At 44.1% G+C, this 27,998-nt stretch overlaps 1 protein-coding gene across 5 annotated transcripts; it reads left to right on the top strand.

The window, feature by feature from the left end:
• Window positions 1-149: 149 nt before the first annotated feature.
• Window positions 150-27,481, top strand: epg5 (ectopic P-granules autophagy protein 5 homolog (C. elegans)). Of its 5 annotated transcripts, none has more exons than XM_079516408.1 (46): window positions 150-286; window positions 790-913; window positions 1,047-1,679; window positions 2,063-2,323; window positions 2,408-2,606; window positions 2,866-3,002; window positions 3,151-3,258; window positions 3,383-3,456; window positions 3,660-3,768; window positions 4,635-4,749; window positions 4,833-4,983; window positions 5,118-5,279; window positions 5,375-5,532; window positions 5,921-6,072; window positions 6,316-6,456; window positions 6,877-7,038; window positions 7,282-7,404; window positions 7,897-8,159; window positions 8,434-8,574; window positions 8,684-8,828; window positions 9,331-9,528; window positions 11,883-11,990; window positions 12,331-12,453; window positions 12,755-12,921; window positions 13,010-13,243; window positions 13,495-13,618; window positions 13,780-13,924; window positions 14,634-14,805; window positions 15,142-15,304; window positions 15,534-15,676; window positions 15,831-15,987; window positions 16,503-16,697; window positions 18,007-18,220; window positions 18,626-18,819; window positions 19,305-19,512; window positions 19,636-19,711; window positions 19,814-19,917; window positions 20,016-20,191; window positions 20,578-20,808; window positions 20,919-21,128; window positions 24,159-24,303; window positions 24,409-24,651; window positions 24,769-24,982; window positions 25,121-25,339; window positions 25,442-25,556; window positions 25,645-27,481. In XM_079516408.1, the coding sequence occupies exons 2-46, from the start codon at window positions 860-862 to the stop codon at window positions 25,825-25,827; spliced, it is 7,749 nt and encodes a 2,582-aa protein (XP_079372534.1). In that variant the 5' UTR covers window positions 150-286; window positions 790-859; the 3' UTR covers window positions 25,828-27,481. The 5 variants fall into 5 exon arrangements, with proteins under 5 accessions (XP_079372534.1, XP_079372531.1, XP_079372535.1 ...); XM_079516405.1 differs by having other exon boundaries at window positions 1,044-1,679; XM_079516409.1 differs by having other exon boundaries at window positions 206-286; window positions 804-913.
• Window positions 27,482-27,998: the final 517 nt, after the last annotated feature.

The following is a 27,998-nucleotide window of genomic DNA, read 5'->3' as shown; positions in this document are numbered from 1 at the left end:
ATGAAAATATTTGCGAAGCATTGATTTAATATAAAAACAATACAATACAAGCGACTTTACAGAAAAAACACGGCCTTAGATATGGCTCTGAGAAAAACAAGCCAAAAGTCGCATATTTTGTTATGCAGACATGGCAACAGTTATAGTCACGTGACCAAAGATTGCGATAGAGTTCTAGGAACAAAACATAACAAAACAAATGACAGCTGATCTAGGGGGCTGCCTTACTGCTGCCTCAATGTCGAATTTCAGCTCCCTGGATGTGTTGCAACATATTTCTGACAATGTGAGTAATGATATTATGGAACTGTTGTGAGGCAGTTAGAGTTAGCCCAAGCTGTAGGGGATCCAATAGCAATAGAAAAACAAACAGACAGCACAGCAACATAAGTGACAGTGACGATAGCGTGTTAGCGTAGCCATGTCAGAATAATCGAAAACGAAAGGAAAAATGAGTTTCCATATGGACTTCTTCACTGGAACAGAATATCCAGAAGGTATAATAGACATGTTTGCTGAATGCCTTGGTCCCTTCTGCTACCGAGGTTCCTCAAGCAGGCCCCATAACAAGGCTTGTGTAGCTCTTAGCCATTGGCAAGGTTTATCTTGACAACACAGTCAACTAACTGGTTAGTCAGTCAGTAACTGGTTATCTACACCAGTGACTCTGCATGCCTGGTACTGCCTAACTTGTAGCTGTTCGAGCACATTTTAGTTGAAAGGCCTGTTGTGAAAGAGAGGAACATGATATTTGTGTCTTACTTTAGCTACTGTTCTACATTGATCTAGTTATACTGTGTCAGGCCTGCTGAATATGACTTGAGAGCTGGGAGGCGGTGACGTGAGCAGACGTTAAAAGATGGAGGCTGTGAGACCAAAGAAGACCAAGTCCAAGAGTAGCGGGAGGTCTCAGGTGATTTTTAGCCAATTCTGTTCACTGTTCGTCTCATGTGCTCAGCCTCACATGTTCAAAACTAGTGCAACATTGGAGTTACTGTTTAACCTAAGGGAAATCAATTTGATATGCTGTTGCGTGCTTCCAGCAGGCCAGGAAGCAGAAACAGGCAGAGGAAGTCAAAGAAGTTTCAACCCCATCAGCTGTGTCTGAAGAGAGTCTCACCAGCTCTGGTTTCACCGATGTCCCCCTCAGTCTGCCATATGAGGGAACAGACGAGCAGCAGCCAGAAACTGCCCAGACCCCTGAGACCACAGCACTGTCCTCTGAGAAGCATCAAGCTTCCTCGGCATCACAGACATCATCCACATCACCGTTGGCACAGACTTTACATGCATCCTCTACTTTGTCAACATCTCAGGCTGCAGTCCAACCGAAGGAGGCAGAGGAAAAGGTTGAAGGGGGTGCAGAGCTTAGAGTGGTTTCACAGGGCTCTGAGGTCGGGAGAGATGACGAGACATGGACTTGTCTTTCAACCCTGCAGCTTGAGAAGCCACTGGCCCCCAGTGCCCCAGCTCTGTACCCCTCTCTCCCTGTGCTGGAGGAGGGTTTGATGCAACTCCAAGAGGAAGCTCTGAGGAACTGTAGGACACAGGGACCTGCAGTGTTGGCTCTTCCTGAGCAGGAGACGTCTCCTCCCAGTCTACAACCCCTTGAGTCAGTAGCTGAACTTTCCAGAAGCAGATTGTACCCAGAATTACCCAAAACTGAACCAGAACTTCAGGTAATTTACACATGATGTGTCCGGCTGCTGCTGTCTTGTGAAATGGGGAATTATTGTTTGGATTACTTTTTTAATTACCTTCGGTTGGGCACACTCACAGCAGTATAGAGTAGAGTAGACGATGCCCACAGCATTATGTGAAGTGCTTATTGTGTTGAGCACACTTAAGTTTATATTCCTCAGCTCCCATATAATGTTTCCAATGCCACAAATTGGAACACACGTGGTAACCTACAGGAAATGCAGAATTATCAAAGTTATGACATGACGCCACTCTGGGGGCTTTCATTTTGTCCGTTTATAGAAAAGCATTTACGTGGTTGCCATTTGCCAATGCAAAAATGATCCAAAGGAAAACTGTTCCACCTTTATTTCCCTTTCAGGCATTCTCGCTGGAGCAGCTGAGTGTATGGGAGCCGGGTGGGGGTGTTCGAGCGTGGCTGGAGGGTGCCGAGGTGTGCGCTGTCCAGTTCTGTGCTCTGGCCCGGCAAGAGAACCATGAACTGACCGAGCTGCTGCAGAACTACTGGCGCTGCCGCAGACAGCTCACACAGTCACACACGCAGCTCCATACACAGTCCTCTGAATGCAAGAGCACCCAAAACCGTCTCTGGAGCTTTAGAGATGAACAGCTTACACTGCAGGTGTGGAGCAAAGTATAGTAGTATACCCATCTGTTGTTGTGTTATGCTTGTGCATTGCTTTCAGCATGATTTCTTCCCCTGCAGGGCGTGTGCGCAGACCAGTCAAAGGTGTGTGGATACCATCGATTCCAGCAGGCTGATTTTAGTCCAAGTGTGTTGGCCGAGTTGCGGAGACTATTTGATGCCCGCGCTGAACTGCTTCACCAGAAGGTGGCGCTGCATGCTTACACTGCCCTGCTGTCCCGCCTCCAGGTGGAGTCCTACTTGTATCACCTGTTAAATGGTGAGACTATTATTATATACATGCCTGACAAAACTGGTTATGACCCATGTATAAATCTGAAACTTTACACTGGAAAACATGGAGAATAAAATAAATTGACATTGGTCCATGCAGCGGTTTGTGAGATTACCACGGCACACACACATACGTACTCTTCCAGAAGTCTAGACTCCTGCAGATCCACACCATACAAAGATACAAAGGTTTTTCAGTGCTCTGCTTATGAACTAACAGTTATTTGTGCTTCTGTTGTGCGCAGATTGTTCGAGTAGCCAAACGCAACCTTGCTCTCTTCAACCCTTGAAAGAGGCTATCAGTGTTCTGTTCAGCTTCACACGGAGAGTGCTCGATGATGCACAGTTCCAGACAGACGTCCATCACTGGCTGGAAAATCTGGTACACACACACACACACACACACACACACACACACACACACACACACACACACACACACACACACACACACACACACACGTTCCAATGGTTATAATCATGTTGTGTAACTTGTGTTTCCTGAGACATGTCTGTGTGCCAATCCCCAGGTGGCAGTCCTACTACATGCTGGAGGGTCAGGGGAGCATCTGTACCTGCTGTGCCACCTCCTCTGCTGTCCTGCTGGAGTGGGCAAGTGGGCTGCACCGTTCCTACAGGTTAGACCTGGGCATGGCAGCACACAATTCAAGACAGACAGACATAATTAAAATATACATGCAATAACAACATAAAAATAATAATAATATCGAAGACGGTAATCTTTTCCGGTTTCTACTTCAGATCAAGGTGTTGGGGAACAGCTGTGGAGTATCGCACTTCATGCAGGCTCTAGCCATCCTCATGTCTCCAGCCAGGTGATTAGAGAATTTACAAAATGTAATAATAGGCATTTTGAGTATGAACATTTCATCCTAATCCTCCCTATAAATGCTACACCTGGAATGTGAAAAATGTGATACACGGTGAGCAATCGGTTCAAGCTTTCATGAGTGTAGCAATTCACCCAGGCCCTTTCCCATCATCTTTTAATCCCTAACCTTTGGCCTGCTGCCCCCAGACACCGCACAGAGTTCCTGAGTCATATGAAGCCTTGTGAAGGCCAGAGCTCAACAGCCTCTGGCCCTGAGTCTGGCAACTGGACCCTAGTGGATGAGGGGGGAGAGGAGGTAAGTAATCAAATAAGGAATCAAATAAAATAGGAAAAGCACATAACTAATGTATTGCACTTCGCAATACAATGTAATATCCGCTGATTTTGTATTGGCTTAATAGTGTTGATTTTCTGAACTTGTTTAGAGCTGTCCCCAAATATTCAGATTGGTCGTTTGACAGGTTTTATATAATCATTGAACACACAGCCACATCATTTGTGCACGTGGCACTGATCTTAAGTGTATCCACTTAAGTAAGCTATTCTCCCATGTTGATCTGCTACAGTAAATGGTTTCAGCTCTATGAACAATAAATGGTTTCACCTCTATGAACAAAACTGTTTCAAACTGTGACATTTTGTTAATGACAAGACGTCAGTGCAGTGTGTATAGTTGATAATATCTGCCTTTTGTCATCTCTCACCAACTTTGTTCTTTTGAAGAAGATTATAGTTGAACTACAGCGAACACAACGGAAATTGTGAACTTTATAATCTTCACCAATAAGAAAAAATAAATTAGACTGAGAGAGTAACTAAGAGACATGAAAAATATATTTTTTACATGATTAGGTTTTCAACCCCAGTGCAGCTTTCCCAAGTTGGCATTTCCTGGTTTTACACAGTAAAGATGACAGTGCATCTTGTGTCCTAATTGATTGTGAACAGTAAAACTAGCAGGTACAAGGTGTTTACGCTGGGTTTGTGATACACAGTAAAATCTTTATTGTTGGTTTAACCACTTAGGCCCTATATAGAGATACTATGTATACATCTGTCACATGTAAATGTTTGAACATTTTAGCCTATGAAAAGTGGGTTAACTCATGCAGTACAGTATGTTTGCAAACCTCTGTCTGTAATGGTGTCTTCTTTGTACAGGACGAGGATCCAGACAGCAGCTGGTTGCTTCTTTGTGAAGAGGACCTCATATCCTTGCTGTCCCAGTTCCCCTTCCAGCAGCTTTATTCACACATGTTGGGGATGAGCAAGCAGGGTGAGGGAGTCTGTCTTGTCTTCCTGTTTTGTCATTCGGTTGAACCTCTGTATACGAGCTAACAAGCAAATCTCCTGTTCCAGGTGTTTATGAGCCCCAAGCCTGCTCTAGCCAGAAGATGATTCGTGTGTTTGCCTTTGCCTCCTCGCTCATTGAACTTCTGGCCGTTGGCCTTCAGACCTACAACCGGGCTCGATACCGGCAGCTAGTTAAGCGAATAGGACACACTATACGGTCAGTACAACCAAATCACAGGCTGTTAGAACACAAACTAATTACACTGCAATACCTCTAAAAACTAGAGTCAACAAAGAGTACATAAACGATCATTTAATTGTTACATTGTCCCCTCTGTTATCATCCTTCAGGATGACAGTGTGTTACGTTAGTGACCACTGGGCACAGTATGTTAGTGTAAGTGATTCTGGAGGAGCCAGCTCCCACGCCCACACCCTTTCTCTGGACAAGCTACAGCTGGAATATGACCACCTGTTTCTCCGTGCTGTTCTACATGTACTCAGGAACAAGAGGCGAGTTCTTATCCACGGAGTTATTTATTTACACTATGTGCTTTCAAGGGCCAAAGTATTTCAACACATTTATTCTCTGCGGTGATCCCTTCCAGGTTGGGCATCTGGTTGTTTATGTCTGAGATGCCTTACGGGACTCTGTCTAGCTCCATGCTGTGGAGGGTCCTGTACGCCATGCAGTGTGCCGAGACGGCCGGACTAGAAACACCTGTGTCTGCAGATAGCACGCATGCCTGTCTGAAGGCTCTGAGAGGTAACTGAAAATATAACGTGATTAACTGCCTATTTTCAGACCACCTCAAAGCCACATTTAACCGGTCACCAGTCTGAATACACCTCCAGGTTGAGAGTCAACCTATTTCTGAAGCAGTTTCCAATCCTTTGTTAACCCATTATGACCTGGCCAATTCTACAAATGCCCTCTAAATCAGTGGTTCTCACACTTTCAAGATCTTTTCAAAAATAGCACCTGTACAAGCTCGCAGCGGCACAAAGTGATGTGCTGAGCTTGTATATCTGCTATTTTTAAATAGCAAACATCCTGGTTTTAATGCGTTAAGCCCGTAATTTAATCTCTGATATCAATTGGACATTATCTTGTTCTAGACCTGATTGATATTCTGTACTATTCCATGTTTCAGTTCCAGAGCACCAGGAAAGATTTGAGCGTTGGCTGTGTGAGGTCAACAGCTCTGACGGCATCTCTCTCCTCACGGCGCTGGCACACATGGCCACTCCCACTCAGCACTCTGACCCCGCCTTCATCACCACCATCGCCTTGCTCATCTACCAGGTAGGAGAAAGGCAGGAGGGAGAATGGAATCTATGTGAGACCCATGTGACATTTCATTACTTAATAAAATATAGGCCGTGATCATTTTATTTAGGCAGCATCCTAATGATGATGGATTACATTATTGTACATGGAGAAGATGTAAATAATCAAACGGTAATGAAAAGTCCCTACATATTATCACCCTAAACTATACATCTTCTGAACTCTTTCTTTGGACCTACCTCTCAATTCCTCTCCCAGGTGTCCTATGTCAGTGTCTCTACCAGAGAGATCTATTCTAAGGTTGGGCGTGAATTGCTTGCTGCCATAGCAACAGCACATCCATACATCATCTCTGTGCTGCTGGAAAGACTGAGAGAAACCATACAGATAGTGGGCATGGTAGGTAGCGCCATTCTATCTGTTTTTGAGTGGTGTAAACCACTCCTACAACTGGCTTTGTTAGTTTACGTGTCTGTCTGTTCGTACCAAAAAATGAGCACGGTTGCTATGGTCACCCAGTTCACACGGGTGTGATTTCATTACGTCAGACATTACGTCAGACCACAGCTGATCAGTCTATATAAGACCTTACACCACTCAGTTCACACGGGTGTGATTTTTAAGGTTCACAGTGGCATTTCCGGTATACAGTGATATTGTAAAGTTTCGTGTGTGTGTGTGTGTGTGTGTGTGTGTGTGTGTGTGTGTGTGTGTGTGTGTGTGTGTGTGTGTGTGTGTGTGTGTGTCTGTGTCTGTGTCTGTGTCTGTGTCTGTGTCTGTGTGTGTGTGTGTGTGTGTGTGTGTGTGTGTGTAAAATAGGTGGCATTATACCTATGTAAAGAGCTGCCACTGTGCATGTGGAAGCCGAGTCCAGAGGAGGTGCGTGTAATCGGGTCCTGGCTGCTACAACACCCTCTCTCTGCTGTGGAGAACCGGTTGGCTTGTGTCATACTGGAGGGACTGAATTGGGGCTATGCTCAGGTTGGTAGTATGACCATCTCAAAATGTCACACGGATGTGCTTGTACACGTTTTGGGATTTTACAAGATATTTTAGCCATTTCAAATGAAAAGTGACTGATTAAAGTTCCAACAGATAAAGATTTTTGAAATGTGTTTGGAGCACAAAAGACTGTCCTTCCTCTTTCATCTCCCTGACGAGCTCCAGTGAAGAATTGTTTTATGGTTATTATTAAAACCTCTCCTCCTGTATTTGTCTCTGTAGGACGGCTCTCTAGCCTTGCCTTCATCCCTCCACAGTGAGGTGGCTCTGCTCGTGGCTGAGGCCTATCAGAAGTTCCTCACTGATCAACCTTACAGTGGCCTCATATCAGAAGGCATCAAACAGGTAAGATCAGATAAAACCATATTTATCCCAAAGGATACAGATGGGCAGAATATGAGAGTATGACGATACAAGGATTAACATCACTGCATAAGAAGATAAATGAATAGGGGAGAATGACATTTCAGCTCAGCTTTGTGCAAATGTAGGGAATAGTCACCCGGTATGTACTTGAGCACCAATTGAGGACTACCGCTTTTCAACCTATCTTCATATAATTGGTCCTCACTAATGATCATGATAAAATAGCACAATTATTTTCTACTCAGTCTGTGTTTCATGGGAGGGCTGTGGGCAATTCTGAAACCTGTCCACCAGTGACGGGGAATCCAAGCTAATAGAAACTGCACGCTTTCTACTCCTGAAAATTACAATGCGGCACCAACCGAGATGATATGAAGTTGTGTATGACTGTAAATGTCCTGGACAGAGAGAAACTGTTTTTACTATACCTATTTGTAAAATGTAAGTTTTCCCTTCTATGTCTTATCGCAGGTGTCCTACCTTGCCAGTGTCCTCCGTTTAGGTGTGTCCCCTGAAGCATCTTTTAGCCAATGGGCATGGCAACTGTTGCTGAGGCTCAAGCTCCATGCCAATACTCGGAGCCCTCAGGCAGCTTGGTCCGCTCCAGGCACGGCTCCTAGCCCTTCCCCAGAGCTCCCACATGCTCCTAGCATGCACCCTGTTCTCCGCGCTGTGAAAGCAGGCATCCCTATTGGATGCTACCTGACCATAGCGATGACAACAGTGGGACACAGGTTTGTACACACACACACACACACACACACACACACACACACACACACACACACACACACACACACACGAGTTATATAAAGATTGTATGTTATATTATTGCCCCAAATAATTCCATCAGAACTTTAATTAAGGTGGAGTCTGTATCACAGACTACTGTGTTTTTATTTTTTACAGCGTTTAATGTTTATTTTATTTTTTTCTCCCCCCTTGGTAACCCTGCGTTTGCAAAATGTGCTATATAAATAAAGTGGATTGTATTGTGTGTTGTTGTAGTCTGGAACAGTTCTGTACAGAGGGAGTTGGTTTGCTGAAGAGTCTGATTCAATCTCGCCACCTGAGAGCTGCTGTGCACCTGCTGGACAACATCCTGCCTCCAACCTACGCTCACAGCTTCTACCTGCTCAAGAACACCCAGTGAGAAATATCCTAACTAATTACAGCCTATTGATCGTTGGCCTGTGGCTGTGAGAGAAATGGCTGGCTTAGTCACAAGTAACAATTTTCCATCGTCCCTCCCTCACAGGTTTGTGAGCTGTGTCCAGTTGTTCTTGCAGTATGACAGTGTGTGTCCTCAGGGTGTGACGCAGCAGGTCACCCACCGTGTGGCGCCACTCCTCACTGGGGCAACCTATGGAGACAACGTCAGACTACTCAACAGTGTCATACAGGTGCACCACAAAGACCCTTTATAAAAATTAATGCATTTTATGTACAGTTAAAGCTGTACATTGCTTCCACTGATACCGACACAGAAGTCATAGAATAATCAATAAGGAATCTTCACTGTGTTACAATCCGTGCCGAGCACCGAATTTCAAAACGGAAAAACATGCACCAGATAAACTAAAGCTGTTGGCGTTTACTTCTTCCTTTAAACACTGATATGAAAAATGTTATACCCTAAAGGCCTATTATATATATTTGTTTTTCTCTTATCTACTGTATGTATTTTTTATAATATTTCTTCTATGTGACCGCAATGCACCAAGTTAAATTTCTCTTATGTGAACAGAGTTCTGATTTTATATTTAACATATTTGTTTTAAGTATTTGCATGTAACAGGTAACGTGAATCTGACACTATTTAGTAAGTCTATAACTAGAATTGTAGTTTTAAAGCTTTAAAAAAAAGGTGGGTCTGACCAATGTATTTTGAATCTCCAATTCCAGAGCCACGTGGTGGAGAGTTCCAGACCTGGCCGTGTTGGTGCTGCAGCAGTTCTGGAGTTCTGGGTTGGGATTGTGACCCAGCAGAGCCTGTGGTACCGGGACAGAACGGTCCTGTTCCTCATGGATCAAATCTGCCGTGCAGCTTTCTTCCACCACCAGGAGGAGTGTGTGCAGAAATTATTGTACCAACAGTATAAGGTACATAAACACACACACACACACACACACCGTAGATAACTGCTGGAGTCGTGTGGGCCCGTTGTTTTTTTAAACACATGAACCATAGCATCCCTATCTTGGCCATGACATAATAATAATAATAATAATAATAATAAAACTTTATTTGTATAGCACCTTTCATGACATGAAATGCAGCTCAAAGTGCTTTACACAAAAAATAAAAGAAAAGCAGGGCATAAACAATACAGTGAGGACATGAATAATTTTTTTTAAAAAGACAGATAAATCAATTAAAAGCAAGGGTGTAAAAGTGGGTCTTGAGCTGAGCTTTAAAAATGTCTACAGAGGCTGCCTGTCGAAGGTACAGTGGGAGTTTGTTCCACGCCGTCGGCCCGTAGAAGCAAAAAGCTGCTTCCCCGTATTTTTTAGTTGCCATTTTTTTAGGCAAAGCGAGCAGGCCAGCAGTGGAAGACCTTAGGGGGCGGTTTGGGACATATTTCGGCAGGCAGTCATGTAGGTAGGAAGGTGCGAGACCATTGAGAGCTTTATAAACAAGTAAAAGAATTTTAAAATCAATCCTAAAAACAACCGGAAGCCAGTGCAATGAGGCCAAGACTGGAGTAATATGTTCTCTCATCTTAGTTCTAGTTAAGACTTTGGCTGCTGCATTTTGGACAAGTTGTAATCTGTCAGTTGATTTCTTAGGCAATCCAGAAAAAAGTGCATTGCAGTAATCAAGCCGAGAAAAAACAAAGGCGTGGATTAGCGTTTTTGCATCGTCCAGTGACAAATAGGCTCTGATTCGTGCAATATTTCTAAGATGAAAAAAGGCAATCTTGGTAACATGATTAATGTGTGAATTAAAATTCAGTTCAGAATCAATAGTGATCCCCAAGTTCTTTACTGTACTGTTACTTTCTACAGTCAGGTTGCCAAGTCTGCTTTTTATCGATTCTTTCTGCTCACTAGAACCGATTATGAGAACTTCTGTCTTATCCTCATTTAGCTTGAGAAAGTTCTCACTCATCCAGCATTTAATGCTAGACAGACAGGTCAACAGCGGGTCTAAGGCACAGAGATCATCTGGATCTACAGAAAGATAAAGTTGGGTATCATCAGCATAGAAATGAAAATTGACTCCGTGATTGGTAATGAGTTCTCCCAATGGCAGTATGTACAGGGAGAATAACAGAGGACCAAGAATTGAGCCCTGTGGAATACCAGAACTGATGTTGTGTTTGTCTGAGTCAAACTCAGCTAGATTGACAAAATAGCTTCTGTTTGTTAGGTAGGAGGAAAACCAGGACAGGGCCGTGCCAGACAGGCCTACCCAGTGCTCCAGACGCTGTATTAAAATTGAATGGTCAATCGTGTCAAATGCAGCCGTTAGATCTAGAAGTAAAAGAACGGAAACATGTTTCTTGTCAGCAGACACCCTAAGATCATTCATTACTTTTACAAGTGCTGTTTCTGTGCTGTGGCCTTTCCTAAAGCCAGATTGGAATTTGTTATGCACATTGTTGTTCTGTAGAAACACATCCAATTGATGAAAGATGCATTTTTCTAAAACCTTGCCCAGAAAGGGCAGATTAGAAATGGGTCGGTAGTTACCCATCACAGAGGGATCAAGATTGTGTTTCTTGAGTAAGGGCCTAACTACAGCCGTCTTCAGTGAGTCTGGAAAGACGCCTGATTGTAGAGAGCTGTTTACAATTTTTAGGATATCTCCAATCACACTGTCTAAAACCTCTTTGAGAAAGGTGGTGGGAATTGTGTCCAATGAACAGGAGGATGATGTCATCTGAGATATGGTTTTTCGGAGTTCGTCTTCATCAATTGTACAGAAAGACAATAGGCTCCCCCTGGAGAGATCAACCCTGGCACCATTAGCTGCTGTTAGAGGGCTTGAGCTAGCAGCAGCACCATTCATAATATCAGCTCTAATGTTACAAATTATCAAACATTTGGCAAACATTTGGCAAACATTTGCCAAAAATAGACAAACTACCAGCACTCAACGTGTTGTCAGCTTGTAGATCGGCTATTTGTGGTAAAGAGATTTGGTGTGGAGCGAAGAGGGTAGGGGACCCCTGAGGGATACCAATCAATGAAGTATATTGGGTTTAAGTGTGGTTATTGGGTGCAGGCATGTTAGGAATTAAGAAAATAGCATTATTGAGGAAATATCTTATTCAATATGATTGACTGACAGGCAGGCATGGCAAGCAGCGTGTTAAACGGTGGGTGTTAGGAGTCAAACAGGCACACACGATTGAACCTCCATTTCCTCCTCTTCCTTACATTGTCACATAGTGGTACCTAAAGTATTGTATTCATTTATTTTATTGTATCTCTCAATGCTCCCTATGTAGAATGCTTTAGGTTACCATGGAGACCGAGGTCTGCTCTCATCTCTGGTTGGCTGGATTGCTGGAAATGCCACACCCTCCTTCATAGAAGGCCAATCCCTGAGTGGAGAGGTGAGAGTTCACAAAGCACCCACAGTATTTTGGTCCATACCTACAGGGAGTGTTTATTTTGTCTGATTAATTCTCATAAATTTACCCACACTGAATGGGAATATTAGGCAGCGATAAAGTGATACATTTATTTATTATTATTATATATTTTTTACTGTGAATAAAATCCACCAATTGTATGAAGGATCATCACCAAATCTATAATTATAGTAATATGTAATTATGTAATATTCGCCAACGCATATCGTTTATTCATGTCGCTGCTGGTGTCATTTGCACTTTTTAAGGCAGCAGGTGAAGTTGTCAGTCCTAACAGGCCTGTCATGTCTCTGTTGGCTAGGTTTGGTTTGCCTGGCTGGTGCTGAGCATGGAAGGCATGTTTGAGGACGACTCTCAGCTCAGACGCTGTGTTGAACAAGAGCTCCTGTCAGAGCCCAACCTCTCTCCAGACCAGGCCTTGAAGGTATCAAATTACACACACACACACACGTATATAGACATTATTTTCCATTCGTTTTCAGCTTAGGTTTAGTTTAGTTTAGTTTATTTTTATTGTTTTATGAGGGTGTAATAACAAGTTTTGAAAAATAGCTAAAATGATTGAACTACCATGTATTACGTTGTATTGTCTGTGCACAGTAAATCCTCAGTGTCCTGATTGTGTATGTTGTTATGCAAACTATATTATAATATATATATATAAATAAACACTTTACTGTGTGGTTAATATTAATATTAATCTTAATGGTCTGCCTGCGAGCCAGAAGGCACAGCAGCGGCTGAAGTTGCCGGTAGTTCCGTCTCTGCATCGGCTGCAGGTGTACCGCTGGGCGTGTCAGGCTGTAGCCACGCCCCCTGACCACCCTCTCCTACCACTGGTCTGGCAAAGATTCCTGCAGCTCTACCTCCGACAGCCAGGCCCTGATTATGGGTATGACACACATACCTGTAGACATATTCTTATTCTCTAGACCAAAGACTGAGTAGTAAGCCATCGTTTTATCCATACTGTCCACCAGGCTGGTTGCTGGTGGTTGTATTGGCTGGAGGTTCTTCCAGGCCTCCTCCCAGATGTCTTTACTCAGAGACCTGAGGCAGAGACTCCAGGAAGTGTCTGACTTCCACCATGCCGCCAGCCAGGCTCTCAGGGTGCCACCACCGCATACGCCCTCCTCCGAGCCCCACAGTCCAGGGGATGAGAGCCCCCAGCCGTCGTACCTCACCTCTCCTGAGCTACACACAGAGCTGGTCAGGTAGGCCATGCCACACAACTTGTATATACAAACTTGGACTGGGAGAAATTACTTCAAACAATATCACAATGATTTCAAACTTTTGCCTTGTTTACAATGAATAAATGATCATGTTATTGGTTATAACTGTTATAAACCTTTATTTATTAAACCCACCCCACCTCCTTTACTTATCAAACTTTATTTATCAATCCCACACCTCCATTGATGTTAGTTGTAGCAGCTGACGGTATGTGATTCCTTCCCTTCAGGTTATTCAGTGTGTTTGCCGTTTGGTTGGACGATGAAACACTCCAGAAGCAGGAAGTATACCTTCCCTCTCTCCCTCAGCAGTACGACCCTCACAGACTTGCCAAGGTCATGCAGCGTCAACAGGTATGTGTGCATGTCTGTTTCTTTGTGTTGACCAGGGTATGTGTGCATACATGTGCACTGAATAATCAACAACGAGAATGGTGATGGTAGAAGACAAGACACAGTCAGATTACATTGTGGGGGATAATGTTCAACATGTTGTGTGTTTTATGATGTTGTAGGAGCTGTGGTTGGAGTATGTGGACCAGGAGCGTGTGCAGTATGACGAGAAGGAGGTCCTGGCTCTGTGGGAGAAGGTGCAGAGTGAGCCCATCTTCCACCAGAACCAGAGCCCTGGATTCACTGACTACACCAGCCCCAATGCCGGTAGGTGTCCAAAAAGTCTTACATCTTACAATATGTTCAAGTTTTTTGTGATTAAGTGGTTAAAAACAATAGATAAATAAAAACAATTGATAGGCAAACAATGAATTCCATTAGGTGATCGTGGTGAGTGTTTAAATAGTTACCACTTACCAGCCAAAATGGTTGTAATGAAACAAAGCAGGTGACCGTCACTGCATCCATTTCAGCATTTTTAGCATGTTGTTGCTGTCGGGTGGAAAAACTGTTCCTTTTTTATTATTTATTTAAAACTATTTAAAATCGCTTGTAGAGCCGCTATTTTCAATACTTTGGTGTGACACTCTTACTACGAAAAAACATAACATTTTAAAATATGGAGATAAAATGTTTGTGCCCGACAGCCACAATATCATAAATGTACGTATAGTATAAGAGAGATGGGAGAGCAGGTTACTTTGGGAATATTGTTTCAAATGTGTATACTCAGCAATTCTCTGTACATTTTCTGTTCTACTGGAAGACCCAATCAGGAGTTGGTATTAATTGTTCTCATTGTCTTCTAGTGTGAGAACAATAGCTGTTTCTGTAAGCACATGCAGAATAGACATGCATAGCTCTAAATCATAATCTTTAGTTTTTACAGTTTAGTTTTGCTCAGTTCATCATGTATTAACCACTATAATCCTACGGATGTGTTTATCTGTCACATTTTCGCTGTCGTTGTGTGCAGCCAAGGAGCGTATCCTGTCCAACCTTCTGAAGCACCCAGTGCCTCGCTCCGCTCCGGACATGCATCCGCAGAAAGCCCCCGTGGCTGCCATCCCCCCCACATGCCTCACCAACACTAAAGCTGCTTCTGAACTGCTGAAGACTGACCTCAGCACCCTGCAGGACCGGGCCAGGTACACACACACACACACACACACACACACACACACACAACACACACACACGATAACACATAAACTTCAAATTTATTGTTACATCATATGTTTCACATGTGTATAAAAGCTCCCAAAGATTGCAGATAATATAGTCATAAGTATAGAGAAAGAAACAAAGGGAAATCTCGGATAACATTAAAACTATATCAATTTAAGAAGACAAGAACTCAAAATGAGGCACAATATCACAGTCTTTTGTGCAAGTAAGAGTCTTAGCAGCTGATACAAGGTTTTATGTGCCATCACGGATGTGTGGGATAATCTCTATTGGTGTGGACTTTTATTTTGTGTCAGGATTGCAGTGTCACGGGAAGCCCAGCAGGTGGCAATGGAACAGGAGCTGCTGGAGAACCTTCCTCTGCTCTATAAGAACCAACCTGAGCAAGTCACCATGAAGCTGGAGTGTAGAGGAAAGGGTGGGCAGCCCTGTCAGGGAACTGCAAGCATCACTGTCACGGTAAGGTCACATACATTCTCACTCCACCATTTCAGAATCTCTGTATTCTTCATTATTATTAATTTGTGTAAATTCTACTGTGTGTGTGTGTGTGTGTGTGTGTGTGTGTGTGTGTGTGTGTGTGTGTGTGTGTGTGTGTGTGTGTGTGTGTGTGTGTGTGTGTGTGTGTGTGTGTGTGTGTGTGTGTGTGTGTGTGTGTGTGTGTGTGTGTGTGTGTGTGTGTGTGTAGTGTGAAAGTGTCCACAAACAGGAAGCAGTACAGGCTCAGATACTGTCTCTGCGTAGTGACATCAAGAAGCTTCAGGCAGATGCCATGGCTGCACCTCCTCAAAGCCTGGCCAAAGCTGCGGTGCACACAGAGAACTTTATCACGTCAGTAATACTTATATATATATAGAGACCCCCCACAAGTAAATTAAATGTATTCATCTGACAGTGTCTCACTAGGAATGGCAGTACAAATGCATGTTGTCATGTGCTCAGGGCTCTGGTGAATAAGTACAAATGCATGTTGTCATGTGCTCAGGGCTCTGGTGAATAAGTACAAGGCACAGAGGAACCCTGCCGTGCAGAACGTGGGGGTCTCTGCCTTCTACCAGGTGGTGTCGTTTGTGTGTGAGGACACACTGAGACACCCACCGACACGCCAGTACCTCACCTCCTGTGTGGAGATACTGGGACAGGTAAACAACAACACACTGAGACACCCACCGACACGCCAGTACCTCACCTCCTGTGTGGAGATACTGGGACAGGTAAACAACAACACACATGCACAAACTTGCAAACACAAAATGTGGCCTAATAGCCATGTGGTTATGGCACATCATTGAGTCCCCAGTTCGATTCCCGGCCCGGCCCATTTTCTGTATGTCATTCCCCTACTCTCTCTCCACATGTCCTGTCTTTCCCCTCGAGCAGTATCAAATAAAGGCTTAAAAATGCCCCAAAAAACACTAACAAGGAACCACAGTAAAGCATACTAAAAATTAATTGACATGTACAATGAAGAGCGAAAATTGCTGACCACCAAGCTCGCAACTCGTGACGATGTGATGCGTTGTAAGCTTATAGATCGGCTATTTTTGAAGTGTTTTGAAATTGTTTGGGGGTGGGAAAAGTGTGAAAACTTTTCACATATATTCATTCCTAAAATAGGAATGCCTTTTTGGTCACTGTAATTGTGTGTCTTCCGTAGGTGTTCATCCAAGGCACGTCCGCAGAGTGTGGCCGTGTGCTGAAGACCATCCTGGAGCACAGGCGTCTGTGTCATCTCCTTTCCCCCTTTTTCACTCCCAACGCGGCGCCCGATCAGATCGTCTTCCTCTACCAGGATGTGGTGACATCACTACACTCTGACAGATCTGATGTCATTTTCATGCTGCTCACTAAGGTTAGCCACATGCTACAGTCTGCTCACTAATGTTAGCCACGTGCTACAGTCTCTGTCACACAATGGTGATAATTACATGTCCTTAACCCATTTAGACCAGCTGCCACAGCCACGTTACTTCCCCTTTACTTTATCTCTGAAGCCGGCAATGCACGTCTCCCTGTATTTTGTAGTCTTATTCTGTACTTTTCCGGGTTCTGGATTAGAAGGCCTTTTTCAAAATCTGCCTCTGGACTGATAGTCCAGGGCCTTTCTAACAGATAACTTAATAGTAATATACTCATATAATAGAGTCTCATGGATTCAAGTTCTCAGTTGCTACGACTGATTTCAGTCATTTGGAGTCCATATAGAAGCCAGCATGTGCTCTATGGAAGCACATTGTGCAGCGAAAGTAGCCGATCTACAAGCTCGCAGGTGCATTGAGACAGGGACGAATAGTTTTCATAATCCTCATGGGGGCCCGTGCCGCCCCCCGCAGCCCCCCCAGGCAGGGGCTATAGTCCTGTCCGCCACGGTAGGTTCTGTGTTTTGTCGCTGGGACGGCGGAAGGTTTCAACGGCAGGCTGGCAGCCAGGGTGTTCTTGCTGGTGGTGGTTTCATTGTGAACAAGTAGCCTAAGAAGCAGAGTAAGTACTGTATGCATGCATATACCCTTACCTACCTGGCAGGTTAAGCACCCAGATTAGCATTTCAATGCCTGATCTGCATGTGTACAAGGGACAGGCAACGCGGTCCACCCCCCACCACCCCCCGCCCCGGACAGTGAGGAAAACCGACGTGTTAAGGTGCCAGACTTGGATGGTTAGAGCGGCGCGATTACATACAAAGTCAATGCAAGACGAGAATTTCGCAAACGGGCGCGACCTGATGCGGCACAAACGGGACGAACCGAGGAGAATATATATATTCAGGTCCAATTCCTCATGGGGGCCGAGATCCCTGGTCCAATTCCTCATGGGGGCCCTGGCCCCCCGGCCCCCACAGACTCTACGTCACTGCATTGAGAGCTTGTAGATTGGCCACTTTTGGTTATTATTTTAATATTGGAGCATTGGAAATGGTCAAACTATCAATATGTGCAGAAGCATCTTCCATAAAATCCTAATGGTCTGGGATATTTCATAAAAGCAAATGTTAAAGCAGCAATCTGTGATTTCTTCACCTGGCTGGCAGTATATAGAACAGTGTGAAGGGGCTCCTTTCACACTGTTTCCCAAATCGCACATTAGGACACCATTTTTTAGTTGTGAGATTTTATTTAGCTTTAAGGTCTCAGCTCCTCTCGTGCTGTGTCTCTGTTCTCTAGTTTGACTTGTTCCACTGGCTGACTGAAGCACATCCCGCCTTCTCTGAGAGAACCCGTCTGCTGGAGCTGGTGCATGGTGCACTGTGCGTCTGTGGCCGGGACCCTGAGCCTGACCTCCTCACGCCCTTTCACCTTTTCACAAAACACTGGACCATGCTTTTACGACACCATTTCCCCGACCACTACAGTGATTGTCTGCGTCTGCTTATGACCAGTGAGTGTGTGTGTGTGTGTGTGTGTGTGTGTGTGCGCTTACGGTAAAATATCTATATTGTGTTTTAGTATTTTTAGTAGTTTTTTAGGTAAAACGTGGGGAGTGTAAAGGTCCTGGATAGTTACGTAGAACACCATATATTTTAGGCAGTCTAAAAATATGCATTTGAGTTGGATAAAAGCATCCTCTAAAATGTTGTGACAGCCCATGGAAATATTATATTGTCCCCGTTATTACCTGCCCGAGGAAACCCTGAGACACTGTCCTTGGGGCTGAATTAGCTAAACTCTCATAATTCTCCATGGAATGTCACTTGACAAAAAAAAAAAGATTGTCATGTGTCTTATTGGAGCTAAGTATTTTGACGTGTTCTCTTTTTTGCAAATGTATTTAAAACTTTGTCAGGCTCCTCAGACCAGTTACTGAGTCCAGAGTGTTGGAAAGTGACCCTGCGAGTTCTGAGCTGCTCACCTACCTCCCAGAGCACGAAGGCCAAGACTGAACCAGGAAGCAGCACTACTGACGGCCGAGGCACTGCCATAAGTCCCCCACCAAGGCCACCATCCTACAGATCCCCTGTCAGCCTTTCTCCACAGCAGGTAAGAAGAGCCAAAAGCAATGTCACTGGCTTAATATTGATGTCCATAATAATAAATAACACATCATAGTTTATTATGTTTTCGCCCCCCACATTGACTGTCAAACATGGTTTTGATATTCCATAATGTTTGCCTGTAATTGTTTTAAACAGTGTGTGTGAGCCTTGGAGGTGGGTATTTTATTTTTTACAAGAACGTAACATCCAATCAATCCCAATGTGGAATCACATGTAACACTAAACACCCCAACCCCACCCCCAGCCCTGATGTCTAAAACTAAGACTACCTCTGGCAGTTTATCAGAGTTTCAGTATATTAAAATAGAATTTCCTCTGATTTTTTTTCTTTCTTTTTTTTCTTTTGCAAGTACATGTATACATAAGAATGAATATGAATGATATTTGACAGTTGGTTAGAGGGGCTTATATAATACAAGCATAATGGTGTCAAGCATCTTGACAATGCTTTTTTTTGGCCATTAACAGGTAGAGGAGACCGTTGACTGGCTGAGTGATTACTTTCTAAGGAGTCGCCTCAGTAAAGCTGACTTGCGGACCTTTGGCCTGTACTCTGCCTGGACCCCGTACATCAGTGAGGTTGTTACTTTCTGGGAACATCTGATTGGTTGTCTAATCAATGTGCACCTCAGCAGCTGTGCCAGGGAGCCAGTGGGCAGCAGCAAAGTTCTGAAAGGTAAACTGGTGATCCAGTCTGGGAATGACTGGATCATTTTGTAGAAAATGGTGAAATAGCCAATATGGCTAATATATATAGGACTTAAGTGGTTAATGTATTTTCTACTCAACTCACTGACAGTGCTGCAGGACCTGCACAGTAAGATTGTGAAGTTATTTAAGCCGTGGATCCTACCAGTGCACACCGACGATGCCAGGTAATCATGGCTCCTCTTTCGCTTTCTCCTGCTTTCTCTTGATACCACTATTCAGTTACAGTTCTCTCACTTACCACATGATTGTTCCTTCCCATGTCTTAGTAACCCAATTTGCTATCCTTGGTTGGAAACTGATGCCAGTGCTGCAGGCTGTCTGGTTGGCCTCTATTCCCAACTCATTGACACACTACATCACAAATTCAGAGGTGACACACACACACACACACATTCCATTATCTAAAGTGAGTCTATTCTAGTCTGCCCTCGTGTACAGAATTTACAGTTGTGTTTGTGTGTGTACCAGATCGTTTGCTCCCAGGCCAGAGAGGAGCCCTGTGGCTGTGTATGATGCAGTACTGCGAAAGCTGCACCACTCCTCGCACCCCTGAGTACCTGCTCTATCTGTACCACATTCACCTCCGCAGCCTTCCCTGGAGATTCCTACACCCCGACACTCAGCTCATGGAACAGCTCTTTAAAGTATGACAACACGCCCCCTGGTTCTGACCACTGACCTGAAAACCCTGACCCCAACATGTAAACACTGGACCTAGACATGCAAGCCATGCAGCTGTTAACTTCAGACCTTGGTCCTCGGCGCTGCCCTTTAGCCACTAACTGATATAATGACCCTGACCTGCATAAATATAGTCTCTGCAACCTGTCTCTAAATTTGCCTTTGCCTCTCAAGGACCACAGGGATATTATCAATAATAGTCTAATGGTATTGTAATGGAAAACCAATCTGATACAGAGGAAGCAATCTGTTCTGTGTCACATTTCCTTCATTTAATTGAAGTAATTTGCTATGTTTTTACATTGTGCTGCTGTTTCTTATTCATTCTTCATGAACCTGTTCCCCTAAGGTTGAGAGGGGGAGCCCCAAGAGCTGCTTCCTGTTCCTTGGAGAGGTCCTGTGCGAGGTCAACTGGGTCAGCGTCCTGAACGACAGCTTCCAGGTCCTGCCCAGCACTATGACGCAGGCCTATCCAACTCTAGCCAGTGTGGGCACTCAGAAAGATGCACACACCATGTTGGTGTATCTTCTCTACATGTTAGTTTTCCTCACTAAAGAGGAGAAACTCCTCAGCCAGCCGGTACGTCCAAACTGCTTAAGTTTTCATCTCAGTGTCAAGGAAAACACAAATATTTGATTCCTCTATTCATATTTTTTTTTCTTTTTTTTTTGTCCCTTTTCGTGTAACAGGATTCCCCTTTACTCAGCCTGTTGGTCCAGTCCTCCTCCCTGCCCTGGTACCAGCTGGACCTCTCCTCTTACCAGGGCATCCTGGGATACGTCGGCACCCACTACCCTCCTTCCCTGCTGCTTAGCACTGACTCTGCTCCTCATCTGCTGCTCAAGTCACTGCACAGTGCAGCTGGACTTCACCCACAAGCCCATGGCACTCCACATGAGGTGAGAGAGAATGGATCATCTTGGATGTTATTTTATGTTATTTTATTGTTTCATTGTGTAGCACTGTGGATATTGTGCCCAGAGAACTTAGAATGCGCCAAACGGTTGTTAGGTTTGAACGTCACATCATGTGCACTATTAGCCTGAGCAAAATAATGGATAAAGATGGTAAGCATGGAGCAAAATAATGGATAAAGATTGAAGCATAGATGCATGAATCCGAGTCCTTGTGGATCTCAATGAAGATCCCACTGTCAGGAGAAGGAGTAGTACATGTATGCGGGTGCACAGTTTCCTGTGTCCTCTACCACGTTTGTTGATTTTTTTCAGTCCCACCACTTCTTCGATTTTGATTGGTCAGTCAAAAAGAGTGACATTGATGACCTTTAAAGGAATATTCAGTGATTTCACTTAATTCAAATATCACTTACTTTTTTTGTTTTGTTGTGATAATCCTCCCTACGTGTGAGTGTGCTGACCATAAGGAGTTCCTCCCTGTCCCCAGTTAACCCCTGGGGTAAAAAAAACTGTAGGTTTCGTTTTTTGGCTAGGTGGCCCAGCCGTCATCCAATCAGGATAGAGAGGGGCGTTCCGCCAATCATGATCGAGTGGGGGCGGGCCTTGGTGTGCGTGCTGTTGGCCTGTCGCGTGTCCCCCCACTGTAGTGTGTGTATGTGCACATCTTGTTACCGGGGCGGACCATATCACCCAAATCACTGAATGCTCCTTTAACATATTTCTGTTTGCAAAAAGGGTGAAGTGTCCCCTTTAAGCCTTACTGGGCAATGCCCCTGCTGGTCACTACCACCATTGCAGGTCTTCCTACTGCTCCCAGGAGCTCTTAATTGATCCTTTTGAAGTTCAAAGCGGTTGTGTCAATCCTGCATCAAAGACAGCAATCACTTTGGTAGTTGTCAGAGAGGGGAGGGAGGAGTGACACAGATCTGCAGAAGTGGAGCTTCTGAGAGTTCCCCCCGCCCCTGGCAGATGACTTAATTTTGCCGGGAAAAGTGACCCATGTACAGTTTAATTGAAAACATATTTAATATTATTTAGAAAAGGCTTTCGGGGGTGAAATTCATGGAGTGGATGTTGTGAAACTTTTGCCAGTCAATAATTATATCAAATGAAACTTTTGTTTTATTCATCGTTACACAGTATAGCTTTAGGTTTTGATATTTCTGTTTTTGTGTATTTGTTGCACTATATCTTGTTATATCATTGTAAAGTTTTTTTTTTTAAAGCAATTTTTCGGCCTTTATTTTATAGTTTACACTTTACAGTAAGCAGACAGAAAATGGGGGAGAGAGATGGGGAGTGACATGCAGCAAAGGTCGTCGGGATCGGGAGTCGAACCCGTGACACACTGTCAGGCTAGATTAGCAGCCTAGGTGCCCGTACCGCTAGGCTGTCCCGAGCCGTCCATTTAGCTTTTTACCTAGTGATGTCCCATTTGTAATGATCCTACATTTACAATGCACATTACTGCAAATGTGCCAAAATTGCCGACCTCTGTGCTCAACAGAAGAACAATCGGTAAGCAGCAATAAACAGTATATTCGCAATTTTATTTATTAAGCACTTAAATACTATATACTTGGTTAACTGCCACCCCACAGGGAGGCAAGCTAGGCCCCTCCTGTTTTCCCTCTATACTAAATATCTTTGCTGAAAATCTTGTAGAAAAATCTACAAGCTCACAAGGCGTCTCAATGCAGTGCAACACGTTGTGAGCTTGTAGATCGGTTTTAACTTTTTTTTTAGCCGAATGTTCGCCCCTAGGTTTTTCTGGTTAAACAAACAATAGTCAGGAGCCTCAGTAGCAGGTGGAAGTACCATATACAGCCACACACCAACTCCTCATGCTCGCCACCAGCCTGGTCACACGTTGGCTGTGTGGTGGCATTCCATTCCTCAACCAGGATTCGTCACAGGTCAGCCAACACGGTTGCATTTATTAGTCTACTCTAACACATACAGCACGACTAAGCAAGCTCCCAATCGTGTGCCAATTGATTCTATACCAACACAACAGAATACATTGCTTGACTTTGGCAGGACAATATGGCACATTTCACTTGGGATCACCCACATATAATCAGCTGTGCAGCTCATCCCACAAATGCATAATCATTACACATGGGACATTGAAATGTTCAGAATTGCTCAGCAATGTTTTGTTTGTATTTATGAAAAGAGTAATAGAATACAACAAAGAAAAGGTTGCTTATGAAAACAATACCAGCTACCGCGAACATGGTGGCGCCGTGGCGGATCCCTGCATGGAGCTGACCAGCAGATGCTTATTTCAGAGCAGTCCAAGGGTGTAGATGTCATTGATACTGTTTGTCTCCATAGAAGAATGCAGGATATTTTGTCACGTTATGTACAATAGTAGTACTTTTAAATACTACTATTGTACATAACGTGACAAATCTTTTGAAGTAAATGCAAAATGGTTGACATGGGTTCAACAGTTATTGGCCAAACGGTACAGCAGTTTGTTATCGCACCACAATGAGGCCAATTTGAAACATTTGGGGTGATGTGTCTTCCTTGTCCTACTGGGAGTCTGCATTAAAGGTTTTACACCAGTCGGTCCAGCTGTGTCCGGGATTAGCTGTACACAGTCACACAGTCACACGGGGACACACAGGACGGGTCCAAAAACATAATCAGCCTCCTGGCTTGTTGGCCTTGGCAAAGTTCAAAATGCCACACAAAAGAATCTTTAAATGCACATGCATAAAGGAGAGAGTGTACCGTGCAAGCTAAAATGATAATAACAAGCAAACTCTGCTTCCAGGCAGATGTGCCTGTTAAATAACTGTGTGTGTGTGTGTGTGTGTGTGTGTGTGTGTGTGTGTGTGTGTGTGTGTGTGTGTGTGTGTGTGTGTGTGTGTGTGTGTGTGTGTGTGTGTGTGTGTGTGTGTGTGTGTGTGTGTGTGTGTGTGTGTGTGTGTGTGTGTGTGTGTGTGTGTGTGTGTGTGTGTGTGTGTGTGTGTGTGTGTGTGTGTGTGTGTGTCTCAGGAGGAGACATTGAAGGCTGGAGTATGTGTGCGTTGGTGTGTACAGTCCCTGATCACTCTGGAGCAGGGAGGCAGCATCACGATTGGCAACCTGGAGAACCAGCTGGAGGCTTTGCTGGAGAGTGTCATTACATTCAACCCACCTGGTGAGATGATACATTCCTCATCGTCATCAATGTATCATCAGCTGTCTGTCTGTCAGCCAGGCATCCATCCATGGTGTTTTCAACCCCTTCTCTCTCTGCCTGTAGAAAGGGGTTTGGAGCAGAGGCACATGGCATTCTGCGGCCTGTTCAGTGATGTCCTGGCGTTACTGAATGGAGTGGGCGTGTCCACGGGAGAATCCCTCGCAGCACATGTGATCGTGTGGCTGGACAGGAAAGGGAGGGGGTTCCCCATCCTGCCGCTCCTCACCGCCTGCTCCTGCTGTTTGGCATCGGTGCGTCACATGACGCGCATCATGGAGGCGTGCATCACTGCTTACTTCAACCACGGTAACTAACTACTGCCAACTGTAATATCAATATTTTAAAAGTAAAGTTCTTTAATTTAGGATATCTTTAGTTTTACACGACTACAATGTCTTTGTTTTCTTTCTTCTACATGTGCAGCAGAGGAGGAGTCTGCAGGTTGGGGTCCTGTGCTGGTGTCCCTACAGGTGCCCGAGTTGACAGCAGATGACTTCCTGTCTGAGAGCCAGTTAGGAGGAAGCTTCCTGACACTGTATGCCTTCATCCTGCAGCGTCTCAACACAGAACACACAGCAGCCAATGACAGGAGAACACTGGCTCAACTCAACTCATGGACCAGTCAGGCCTTTCCCAGGTATTTTCTCATACAACCATCCCTGACCCCTTGGCATTCTTTCCCTGCTATGGCTGTATTTGGAAATGTTTATGATACAAATTTGTTGTGTGTGCTGTCATAGAAGGTTTTGTCTCGAATCGTTTGCTCTGTCTCCAGTGGTCCAGGTGATGAAGCCAAACTGTTCCTGTGGTGGCACAAAGCCCTAAACCTGTCTGTGGAGCAGCTACAGCCCCAGGCAGGCCAGGTGGAGGTTGCAGGGGTAGCGTTGGGTCTGTTGCGAATGCAAACCAGGCTCTCTCAGCTGGGAGAGGAGAGACTTAATTCTGGGCTGCTGGGAGCCATAGGCCTTGGAAAGAAGTCACCTGTTTCCAATAGGTAAAGTAACAGACACTATGGAGGGCTACAAGCCATATATGGAACTGGCTATTCATATATGGGTCTATTCACATGCCATGCCCATTTATACTTTACATGTAGGTTCAGGGTGGTGGTGCGTTGTCTGGCAGCGTTCCTTTCGGTCCAGGTGCCAACAGAGACTGAGATTCGTCTGCAACCCAACAGTGACCTGCAGCTCTCTGCTAAGGCACAGCAAGTATGTTAATCACATGGTGTTTTTTGTACCCTTATCGTTTTCTTGTGTAATTAAGTTCTAATAACTTGTATGCTCTTTGTGTGTGGAGGTGTTGGGAGCATTGGAGGCCATGACCAGCAGTAAGCAGTATGCTGAACTGGAAGACTCTGTGAACAAGGCTGTTCAATTCATCCGCTACCCAGGACACAGTCTGAGAGATGGACCCAGACTCCTGGCCCTGCTAGCCAACCTCCTTTACCCTGACCTCAAATACCTCCACATTATCCGCTGAGTGAGCACAATTCACTGGTGACGCATCAGACCTTAATCTCTCAAGACAGATTCAGAGCTCTGCAGCCGAATCTGTCAGCAACTCCAGTTACGACGTGTAGATCTGTTGTTATTAGGTATGTAAACAAAGGGGCACCACCGCAAGAGGAGAGTTGATGGAGAGTGAACGGGCCATTCGGGCCATTCTTTGCCCCTTTTTTTGCCGATTGATTCCCAGATTGATCACACCCTGACATTAATGCTCGGCCCTGGGTGGATGTCATGGCATGTGTCACTTATTTTCAACTAAAAAGATTTTACAGCGTGGCTCTGTAAGAGGCAAGCAGTCTACAAATGGGACCTGTCTGTGTCCACAGATAATCTTGCAAACTGCTTGACAGATCAGCACCAAATGTCTTGTGCACGCTGCGGAAATACCACTGCTTCTTTTTTTCCCCCACGTTTTATACATTTTTAAATATTTAACTTAAATTTTCCAAAAAGTCAGTGACGTCATTAGACCTCATCTTGTTTTTCAATTGAAACTATATCATTTGTCATTGTCAAGTGACACTTATCACAAGGGTTGTGCTAAGGATAAATGACCGTTTAGTATGCTAGGTAAAATGACAATGAAAAGATTGTATGCCGCAGCGAGACTATTCCAGTTTTCAGCACTACGTCTGGATTTTGTAAATATCTAGCCACCAACAGACAGCTATATCTTCAAGAACTTAAGTTGTGTGTTGCCAGATATTGAGAGATCACCGCCAATCATCTGGGGACTTCTAAATGCTAGTGACACAGTGCATGCTAGCACAGTGAGAACAATGGCTAACAAATTACACCTGCTGCTTTGAAAACCAATGACACAATATGAAGGTGGAGTTTGGATTTGAATTGGCAATGCAGTTTTCTTTTTCTTTTTTCACTCAATCATAGATTTTGCTCTTCGGTGAGGTAGCCAAGATCAAAGAATAGGTTTTATATTATTAATGTGTTTTTATGACTGTCTCCCTGCACTTTCTCACTTCTGTTTTATGCCTTGTTAAGTTGTTGCTTATTTTCTGTTGCCTATTTGAATATGAATCCTATATGAATAATATAATTCATTTCTGGAAAAAATGTTGTGGTTTGAGGATAGGAGTCTTCATGCAGAATTCAGTTGGAGAACTTGAAGGGGTCCACAAACATTCTGGAAGAGCAATTTCATGGAGATCTGACCCAATTAAATACAGCTGAAGTAATGAACTTAATCATTGCCAATTCTAGTTTAGTTGCAACGTACAGTACATTCTGTAGTAATGGCCAGGTTCTACCATTTACCTGGTATAAGCATAGCTGCATATCATGCTGCCTGTATTAAATATCTATGTTTGGTTGCAATTTGCCAGTTACAAATTGTATCTATGGCCAAAAGTGCTTTTAGTTGTTTTTGCCAAAGGGATATTCAATGTCATTTGTCTTCCATGTCAATCTTCTGGAAAACATGATTTTTGTCACTTTCTGTATGGCGTAAAAGCTTGTATTATGAAAGAGTACACTGGTACATGGAGTGCACTGGTACATTTTGTGTACATGTATTGTTATGCACCACAGCATTGCTGTTCCTCTTAAATGTGTGCAATTTAATAACATTGCTCAAACTATCGGATCAATAAAGCAGTAGGGATGAACTTGAGCCTGTAAATGGAATTGGAATACTTTTTAACACACCATGCATTTGTTGATCCCTAAAAGCTATGCGTGAGACATTTTAAAATAAAACCATCCATATCATTAAGTCATATTATTCAAGATGGCTGTCACATTCTCAGTCTCTTGTTAAATGCACCATCTCTGTCAATCTGTTCAGTGTGCAACCTTAAGGATAATCACATACAGCTGAAGTCTATGTTGTGAGTGACTGTGTTAATGCCATAAGCATTTCTGTCCCTGACTCAGTGACCAGGAATGGGTCTCTCCAGGGACTGCTTTGAGAAGATAGTCCACAGTGCCAGACTGAACAGACTATTCATTTCAGTCCAAGGAAGGATATCTCTCATTGCTGATATTTATGAACCAGATCAGACTTCTTGACTATTGTGCTTAATACTTACTAAAATACTTATTTTCACACGTATTCTGCCAGAGAAAACTGACCTGACTAAGAATCAAGTCAGTTTTATGGTACAGTCCAGTCTAGGACCAGTT

This window comes from Electrona antarctica (genome assembly GCF_951216825.1).
Source record: "Electrona antarctica genome assembly, chromosome: 12".
Taxonomy (NCBI): Eukaryota; Metazoa; Chordata; class Actinopteri; order Myctophiformes; family Myctophidae; genus Electrona; species Electrona antarctica.
The sequence above is the reverse complement of the archived record's forward strand: the minus strand, read 5'-3'. Positions and strand labels throughout refer to the sequence as shown.

What these genes read in the sequence shown, in the direction of transcription:
- epg5 (XM_079516405.1), top strand. Translation starts at nt 860, where the DNA reads ATGGAGGCTGTGAGACCAAAGAAGACCAAGTCCAAGAGTAGCGGGAGG. An exon ending in CTGCAAGCATCACTGTCACG is followed by an intron (nt 15,305 to 15,533) that starts GTAAGGTCACAT and finishes GTGTGTGTGTAG; the next exon opens with TGTGAAAGTGTCCACAAACA. An exon ending in TCTCTGCTAAGGCACAGCAA is followed by an intron (nt 25,557 to 25,644) that starts GTATGTTAATCA and finishes TTGTGTGTGGAG; the next exon opens with GTGTTGGGAGCATTGGAGGC.